Source organism: Xenopus tropicalis, chromosome 3 (genome assembly GCF_000004195.4).
Source record: "Xenopus tropicalis strain Nigerian chromosome 3, UCB_Xtro_10.0, whole genome shotgun sequence".
In the NCBI taxonomy this organism is placed as follows: Eukaryota; Metazoa; Chordata; class Amphibia; order Anura; family Pipidae; genus Xenopus; species Xenopus tropicalis.
This window is the reverse complement of record NC_030679.2, coordinates 147,283,343-147,293,334: the sequence shown is the minus strand read 5'-3', so window position 1 is coordinate 147,293,334 and position 9,992 is coordinate 147,283,343. Positions and strand designations below refer to the sequence as shown.

General features: G+C 54.8%; 1 protein-coding gene across 1 annotated transcript in view; it reads left to right on the top strand.

Moving 5' to 3' along the window:
• The first annotated feature begins 768 nt into the window (after nucleotides 1–768).
• The window catches only part of efnb3 (ephrin-B3), a 51,396-nt gene continuing 42,172 nt past the window's right edge, over nucleotides 769–9,992 (top strand). Inside the window, 1 exon segment of the mRNA NM_001113010.1 lies at nucleotides 769–1,148. Within this exon segment, the coding sequence (NP_001106481.1) occupies nucleotides 1,030–1,148 (119 nt within the window). The 5' untranslated portion in view covers nucleotides 769–1,029.

Sequence of the window (9,992 nt, the reverse complement as noted above, 5' to 3'; positions counted from 1 at the left end):
CCCCCCCCAGCAATCCCTCTGCCCATCTACCTGCCCCTCTGTGCCCCACAGACCCCCCCAGCAATCCCTCTGCCCATCTACCTGCCCCTCTGTCTCCCACAGACCCCCCCAGCAATCCCTCTGCCCATCTACCTGCCCCTCTGTGCCCCACAGACCCCCCCAGCAATCCCTCTGCCCATCTACCTGCCCCTCTGTCTCCCACAGACCCCCCCAGCAATCCCTCTGCCCATCTACCTGCCCCTCTGTGCCCCACAGACCCCCCCAGCAATCCCTCTGCCCATCTACCTGCCCCTCTGTCTCCCACAGACCCCCCCAGCAATCCCTCTGCCCATCTACCTGCCCCTCTGTGCCCCACAGACCCCCCCAGCAATCCCTCTGCCCATCTACCTGCCCCTCTGTCTCCCACAGACCCCCCCAGCAATCCCTCTGCCCATCTACCTGCCCCTCTGTGCCCCACAGACCCCCCCAGCAATCCCTCTGCCCATCTACCTGCCCCTCTGTGCCCCACAGACCCCCCCAGCAATCCCTCTGCCCATCTACCTGCCCCTCTGTGCCCCACAGACCCCCCCAGCAATCCCTCTGCCCATCTACCTGCCCCTCTGTGCCCCACAGACCCCCCCCAGCAATGCCTGTGTGCAGCTTGAGAAGCCAACATGCCCCTCCCCTTGCACCGCCCCTTACCCCTCCGCCCCCTCCCCTCCAGGCCAGGTTCCCGCCCCTCGCTCCTCCCCTCCCACCTTCCCTTTCTCCAGCCGGGGAGGAGAGGGGGATATATCGGAGCGCAGTCCCTGCAGCAGGAGAGCCCGGAGCCATGCAGCCCCCCAAGCCTGTCCGGGGCGCCCCCCGGTACTGAAGCCCCTCACCGGCTCCGTGCGCTATGGGAAAACTTCTCCTCCTCAACTTTCCCCCCTTCCCCTGAGCGGCGGCAGCGACTCCCCCAGCAACAAAGGCGGAAAGTACCGGAGCCCCCCGTCCCCTTGTCTCCCCTTGTCTCCCCGTACCGGCGGGTTATTGGCCCCCCTAGCCGCCATGTTCCCCCGGGAGCCCCCCGGTGCCCTGTACGTGCGGGTCCTGCTCGCCCTGTGGGACCTGGGCATCCTCTCTGCCCTCAGCCTGGACCCCATCTACTGGAACAGCGCCAACCAACGGTACGTGATGGGTACAGCCATTCCTGCTACTGGGGGGGGTACTGCTGCCCCCACTATTCTATCCATTGGCACAAACCGGGGGGGGGTACTGCTGCCCCCACTATTCTATCCATTGGCACAAACCGGGGGGGTACTGCTGCCCCCACTATTCTATCCATTGGCACAAACCGGGGGGGTACTGCTGCCCCCACTATTCTATCCATTGGCACAAACCGGGGGGGTACTGCTGCCCCCACTATTCTATCCATTGGCACAAACCGGGGGGGGTACTGCTGCCCCCACTATTCTATCCATTGGCACAAACCGGGGGGGTACTGCTGCCCCCACTATTCTATCCATTGGCACAAACCGGGGGGGGTACTGCTGCCCCCACTATTCTATCCATTGGCACAAACCGGGGGGGGTACTGCTGCCCCCACTATTCTATCCATTGGCACAAACCGGGGGGGTACTGCTGCCCCCACTATTCTATCCATTGGCACAAACCGGGGGGGTACTGCTGCCCCCACTATTCTATCCATTGGCACAAACCGGGGGGGTACTGCTGCCCCCACTATTCTATCCATTGGCACAAACCGGGGGGTACTGCTGCCCCCACTATTCTATCCATTGGCACAAACCGGGGGGGGGTACTGCTGCCCCCACTATTCTATCCATTGGCACAAACCGGGGGGGTACTGCTGCCCCCACTATTCTATCCATTGGCACAAACCGGGGGGGGTACTGCTGCCCCCACTATTCTATCCATTGGCAGAAACCGGGGGGGTACTGCTGCCCCACTATTCTAACCATTGGCACAAACCGGGGGGGGTACTGCTGCCCCCACTATTCTATCCATTGGCACAAACCGGGGGGTACTGCTGCCCCCACTATTCTATCCATTGGCACAAACTGGGGGGGGGTACTGCTGCCTCCACTATTCTATCCATTGGCACAAACCGGGGGGGTACTGCTGCCCCCACTATTCTATCCATTGGCACAAACCGGGGGGAGAATGTTGGGGGGCTGCCCCCAGTATCCCAGCCATTGGCACAAACCGGGGGGAGAATGTTGGGGGGGCTGCCCCCAGTATCCCAGCCATTGGCACAAACCGGGGGAGAATGTTGGGGGGCTGTTTGAACTATTTCCCTAATCCCAGGGGGGTTCCACATTATAATCAGGATATTGGCAGCGTTTCTGTGTTTGTATTTGGGGGTACTGGCTTCTACAGTAGGTATATATGGGGGTACTGGCTCTTACAGTAGGTATATATGGGGGTACTGGCTCTTACAGTAGGTATATATGGGGGTACTGGCTTCAACAGTAGGTATATATGGGGGTACTGGCTCTTACAGGAGGTATATATGGGGGTACTGGCTCCTACAGTAGGTATATATGGGGGTACTGGCTCCTACAGTAGGTATATATGGGGGTACTGGCTCTTACAGTAGGTATATATGGGGGTACTGGCTCTTACAGTAGGTATATATGGGGGTACTGGCTTCAACAGTAGGTATATATGGGGGTACTTGCTCTTACAGTAGGTATATATGGGGGTACTGGCTCTTACAGTAGGTATATATGGGGGTACTGGCTTCAACAGTAGGTATATATGGGGGTACTTGCTCTTACAGTAGGTATATATGGGGGTACTGGCTCTTACACTAGGTATATATGGGGGTACTGGCTTCAACAGTAGGTATATATGGGGGTACTGGCTCCTACAGTAGGTATATATGGGGGTACTGGCTTCTACAGTAGGTATATATGGGGGTACTGGCTCTTACAGTAGGTATATATGGGGGTACTGGCTCTTACAGTAGGTATATATGGGGGTACTGGCTCTTACAGTAGGTATATATGGGGGTACTGGCTCTTACAGTAGGTATATATGGGGGTACTGGCTCTTACAGTAGGTATATATGGGGGTACTGGCTCTTACAGTAGGTATATATGGGGGTACTGGCTCTTACAGTAGGTATATATGGGGGTACTGGCTCTTACAGTAGGTATATATGGGGGTACTGGCTCCTACAGTAGGTATATATGGGGGTACTGGCTCTTACAGTAGGTATATATGGGGGTACTGGCTCTTACAGTAGGTATATATGGGGGTACTGGCTCTTACAGTAGGTATATATGGGGGTACTGGCTCCTACAGTAGGTATATATGGGGGTACTGGCTCTTACAGTAGGTATATATGGGGGTACTGGCTCCTACAGTAGGTATATATGGGGGTACTGGCTCTTACAGTAGGTATATATGGGGGTACTGGCTCTTACAGTAGGTATATATGGGGGTACTGGCTCCTACAGTAGGTATATATGGGGGTACTGGCTTCTACAGTAGGTATATATGGGGGTATTGGCTCTTACAGTAGGTATATATGGGGGTACTGGCTTCTACAGTAGGTATATATGGGGGTACTGGCTCCTACAGTAGGTATATATGGGGGTACTGGCTTGTACAGTAGGTATATATGGGGGTACTGGCTCCTACAGTATTCATATATAGGGGTCTCTAGGTGTTGGGGGTACTGACTCCATCAGTATCTATATGCAGGGGTCTCTGTGTTGGGGGGGGGTTCTGTGTGTCGGGGGGTACTGGCTCCTACAGTATTGATATATAGGGGTTTTGTATATATGGGGGTGTCTGTGTATTGGAGGTACTGGTTGCAATGCATTTATACATGGGGGTGCCTTTGGTTGTGATACATGGGTCTCTGTATGTTGGGGGGGGTCTGTGTGTCGGGGGTACTGGCTATTACAGTGTGTATATATGGGGGGTCTGTGTGTCGGGGGGGTGCTGGCACTTACAGTCAATAGAAATCAATATTTACCTGGGGGCAAATGGAGTTTTTCTTTTAGTAAGTCCTAGAAGAATATGGATTTTAATAACTCAACTGCACATTGAAATCATTGCCAGAGAGACTCATGGGAAATGAAAAATAAATCAGTTTATAATTAAGATTACAGTTTCTGGTTTGTAGGTAACTTCCATGTACAGGGGCTTATACCCACAGTGTATATGGGCAGCACCCAGCGGGCATTGTACCCGGGGGGAAGGCACCCTAGCCACTGGGTTACCCTAACTAAAGGGGTGGGGGGGAAACTTGGAAACACGGAAGTGTGTATATATATATATGGGGGGGGTATGATGCATAGATAAAAGGGTAAATATAATATATTGTGGGTAAATAATAAACCCACGTGCATTATACTATTTGTATATAAGTACTATTTCTATATAATACTATTTGTATATAAGTATATTGTATATAAGTACTATTTCTATATTGTATATAAGTACTATTTCTATATAATACTATTTGTATATAAGTATATTGTATATAAGTACTATTTCTATAATGTATATAAGTACTATTTCTATATAATACTATTTGTATATCAGAATATTGTATATAAGTACTATTTCTATATTGTATATAAGTACTATTTCTATATAATACTATTTGTATATAAATACTGCATGAAAATACAATATATCCGTCTAAATGTGCCCCAAACGGAGGTGATTTTGCCTCTTTATTATTGTTGCACTTCTTATGGGAACATCCACACAACAGCACAAGTGGGGGGGGGGCTTAGCCAAGACACAGGGTACCCCCCCACCCCGGCATGGCTAATTAGCAGGGCATTTATTTATGGCACAAATCCCCCTTTGGGTGTGGGTTTATTAATGGTAAAGGTGGTATCTGTGCCGGGCAAGATGGAGGCAGAGAAGCCGTAAGGGCAAACACACATCGGGGTGCAGTGATTGATTCCACAGTGGGTGCTGGAAGGTGCCCCCTAGTATGGAGCTGCCTGAGAGCAGAGCCGGCTGGGCATCTAAATAGCAATGGCTGGCATGGCTGTGGCTGGCACGGGCTCAGACAGCTGGCTGTTTGCTAACAGATACTATTGATATTTATACTGTACATGCCAAGGCTTGGGCACGCAGTGATGGCACTGCCCCCTGTGCTGTTATATCTATAGGGAAGGCGGCGGTGCCAGCCCTGTGATCGTCTCACTATCCTGGATGGTGGCCTGGGAATGCCAGCCAAGCCCGAGCCGGGGAGTGTGCCTGACACTAATAAGATCTGGGCTCTGATTGTGCCGCCGGCGCGCGCCCTGTTACTGACATAAAAACTGCCAGTCTGTGGGGTTTCTTTAGTCCAGAGCTGCCCCCAGCAGGGGGGGGGGAGCTGGGTTTTCTATTCTCTCCCCAGAGCCGCTATTCATTAGATAATACTCACATAAACCTGCCCATACAGGGGCAGATATTCACTGCTAACGTGGCCCCTATAGGCACTCGCTTGTTGGCCAGTATGTGGGGCAGGGTGGGCTGTTGCTATTGGTTTGTGCCGCTCATACTCAATAGGGGGCACGTTGTACTAATCTTTAGTTGTTATTGGCAGGTTAAGTGATTCCACAATGGCTAATTGCTATAGGTAAGGGAAGTGGGAGGGATCAGTGACGCCACAATGTCTAATTGCTATAGGTAAGGGAAGTGGGAGGGATCAGTGAAGCCACAATGGCTAATTGCTATAGGTAAGGGAAGTGGGCGGGATCAGTGAAGCCACAATGGCTAATTGCTATAGGTAAGGGAAGTGGGAGGGATCAGTGACGCCACAATGGCTAATTGCTATAGGTAAGGGAAGTGGGAGGGATCAGTGAAGCCACAATGGCTAATTGCTATAGGTAAGGGAAGTGGGAGGGATCAGTGACGCCACAATGGCTAATTGCTATACGTAAGGGAAGTGGGAGGGATCAGTGACGCCACAATGGCTAATTGCTATACGTAAGGGAAGTGAGAGGGATCAGTGACGCCACAATGGCTAATTGCTAAAGGTGATTTCAGAGTGACCGATTGGAAGGTGCCTGCCATTTTGGGGGGCAGCAGATACACAGATACTGGACATGGCGGCACTGCTTGTAGCTCAGAGCTGGGCACTTAGCCGCTGACTCCAACAGGCCAAACGACTGGCCACATTGGCTCGGGCAGGGCCAGCACCTGTGCTCGTTGGGCTAAACTGCCAGCTCCCTTTGATAGCCCAAAACTGCCAACTTACTAGCTCTGCCTAGCAGCCTTGCCCCAGGGAGGGGCGTACCAAGTTGTTTATATGCGGGGAGGGACTGTTGGGGTCGCTTAGCATTTGTATGCTCATGTCTGTTTGTATTTACTAATGTGCCTAAATCTCCCTTTGTCCTGATAATTAGGCCCCGGCATATTACACATTTTCATTCTTTTTCCACCAATTTTCTGTAATTAGCCTGCATTAATTAGCTATATTGGCTGTCAGCTCCAACGATCGTCATTAGCCAACAAGCATTCAATTAATTACAATGGCAATAATGAGAGTGATGTATAAAGCCTCTCTTTCAGTTAGGCGCTCTTACCCGCTCTCTAGCCTGACTCTCCCGCTCTCCCCCTGCACTGCCTGCTCTCCCTCTGTCCCCCTGCACTGCCTGACTCTCCCTCTGTCCCCCTGCACTGCCTGCTCTCCCGCTCTCCCCCTGCACTGCCTGCTCTCCTGCTCTCCCCCTGCACTGCCTGACTCTCCCGCTCTCCCCCTGCACTGCCTGACTCTCCCGCTCTCCCCCTGCACTGCCTGACTCTCCCGCTCTCCCCCTGCACTGCCTGCTCTCCCTCTGTCCCCCTGCACTGCCTGCTCTCCCCCTGCACTGCCTGCTCTCCCTCTGTCCCCCTGCACTGCCTGCTCTCCCTCTGTCCCCCTGCACTGCCTGCTCTCCCGCTCTCCCCCTGCACTGCCTGACTCTCCCGCTCTCCCCCTGCACTGCCTGCTCTCCCTCTGTCCCCCTGCACTGCCTGCTCTCCCCTGCACTGCCTGCTCTCCCTCTGTCCCCCTGCACTGCCTGCTCTCCCGCTCTCCCCCTGCACTGCCTGACTCTCCCGCTCTCCCCCTGCACTGCCTGACTCTCCCGCTCTCCCCCTGCACTGCCTGACTCTCCCGCTCTCCCCCTGCACTGCCTGCTCTCCCGCTCTCCCCCTGCACTGCCTGCTCTCCCGCTCTCCCCCTGCACTGCCTGACTCTCCCGCTCTCCCCCTGCACTGCCTGCTCTCCCTCTGTCCCCCTGCACTGCCTGCTCTCCCCCTGCACTGCCTGCTCCTCCCGCTCTCCCCCTGCACTGCCTGACTCTCCCGCTCTCCCCCTGCACTGCCTGACTCTCCCGCTCTCCCCCTGCACTGCCTGACTCTCCCGCTCTCCCCTGCACTGCCTGACTCTCCCGCTCTCCCCTGCACTGCCTGCTCTCCCTCTGTCCCCCTGCACTGCCTGACTCTCCCGCTCTCCCCCTGCACTGCCTGACTCTCCCGCTCTCCCCCTGCACTGCCTGACTCTCCCGCTCTCCCCCTGCACTGCCTGCTCTCCCTCATGCACTCAGTTCCCCATCTCTCCCCCTGCACTGCCTGACTCTCCCGCTCTCCCCCTGCACTGCCTGCTCTCCCTACCACACACCCTTCCCAGTACCTATTTCCATCTGAGCCCTTTCCCTATGCCCCCCCCACCCGGGCCGGGCACACACTCTCCCAGGTGAGTTGGCAGTGCCTGTGTGGGGTTAATGCCAGCCTGTGTGGGGTTAATGCCTGCCCGTGTGTGCCAGCCCCTGCCCATTGCTGCCCATCACTACATGCCAGGTGTGTGGGTGTAAAAGCTTTAGTATAAACACTTTCCCTGCTCACTTGGTGCCAGCGCTTCCCAAAAATACACATTCCTCCCATTGCTCCTGTGCCGTGTAGCTACTCAGCGCCATTATACACAGCGGCGCACCCGTCTGGCACCCCTTACCCACCCTACTGCAGTGCCAGTCAGTACTATTCCTACAGCTCAGAGACTGTCTCTCCTCCAGCAACAAGGCTGCAGGGAACTCTGAGTATCACTCATGTATTATAAGGGATACTGTACCCCCTACTGTAAATGATAAGGATATTAGCAGTCACTGAGGGGTTCTGTGCCCCCCATATAAAGGCACAAGGCTGCAGGCTGAGTTATACAGGGAACTCTGAGTATCACTCATGTATTATAAGGGATAATGTACCCCCTACTGTAAATGATAAGGATATTAGCAGTCACTGAGGGGTTCTGTGCCCCCCATATAAAGGCACAAGGCTGCAGGCTGAGTTATACAGGGAACTCTGAGTATCACTCATGTATTATAAGGGATAATGTACCCCCTACTGTAAATGATAAGGATATTAGCAGTCACTGAGGGGTTCTGTGCCCCCATATAAAGGCACAAGGCTGCAGGCTGAGTTATACAGGGAATTCTGAGTATCACTCATGTATTATAAGGGATAATGTACCCCCTACTGTAAATGATAAGGATATTAGCAGTCACTGAGGGGTTCTGTGCCCCCCATATAAAGGCACAAGGCTGCAGGCTGAGTTATACAGGGAACTCTGAGTATCACTCATGTATTATAAGGGATAATGTACCCCCTACTGTAAATGATAAGGATATTAGCAGTCACTGAGGGGTTCTGTGCCCCCCATATAAAGGCACAAGGCTGCAGGCTGAGTTATACAGGGAACTCTGAGTATCACTCATGTATTATAAGGGATAATGTACCCCCTACTGTAAATGATAAGGATATTAGCAGTCACTGAGGGGTTCTGTGCCCATATAAAGCCAAAGGATGGGGGTGACACTCTGTATGAATGATGAAGGTGCCTAGAGATTGTGCTCTTTTCCCACGGCCCCTAGGATATGTGACCCCCCCGGCCCCCAGGATGTATGAGGGGGGGGGCACATAATGAAATGGAAGGTAACCTTTACATAAAATAAATTGCATTTTCTCTCGGCGGCACAGACTGCGATAATGAAATCCCTATTAACCCTTGTGATGCAGTGAGAGTGTTGCCCCCCAGGCTATTGCAGCTTGTCGGTTGGTTCCCTCCGTCTGACTGTGCCGGGGGGTCCCTGAGGGGCCCGATGGGATGGAGCAGGCAGCGCAGACTGTGCCGGGGGGTCCCTGAGGGGCCCGATGGGATGGAGCAGGCAGCGCAGACTGTGCCAGGGGGTCCCTGAGGGGCCAGTTGGGATGGAGCAGGCAGCGCAGACTGTGCCGGGGGGTCCCTGAGGGGCCAGTTGGGATGGAGCAGGCAGCGCAGACTGTGCCGGGGGGTCCCTGAGGGGCCCGATGGGATGGAACAGGCAGCGCAGACTGTGCCGGGGGGGTCCCTGAGGGGCCAGTTGGGATGGAACAGGCAGCGCAGACTGTGCCAGGGGGTCCCTGAGGGGCCCGTTGGGATGGAACAGGCAGCGCAGACTGTGCCGGGGGGGTCCCTGAGGGGCCAGTTGGGATGGAACAGGCAGCGCAGACTGTGCCGGGGGGGTCCCTGAGGGGCCAGTTGGGATGGAACAGGCAGCGCAGACTGTGCCAGGGGGTCCCTGAGGGGCCCGTTGGGATGGAACAGGCAGCGCAGACTGTGCCGGGGGGGTCCCTGAGGGGCCAGTTGGGATGGAGCAGGCAGCGCAGACTGTGCCAGGGGGTCCCTGAGGGGCCCGTTGGGATGGAACAGGCAGCGCAGACTGTGCCGGGGGGGTCCCTGAGGGGCCAGTTGGGATGGAACAGGCAGCGCAGACTGTGCCGGGGGGTCCCTGAGGGGCCCGATGGGATGGAGCAGGCAGCGCAGACTGTGCCGGGGGGTCCCTGAGGGGCCCGTTGGGATGGAACAGGCAGCGCAGACTGTGCCGGGGGGTCCCTGAGGGGCCAGTTGGGATGGAACAGGCAGCGCAGACTGTGCCGGGGGTCCCTGAGGGGCCCGTTGGGATGGAGCCGGCAGCGCAGACTGTGCCGGGGGGTCCCTGAGGGGCCAGTTGGGAAAACTTTTCAGTTTGGAG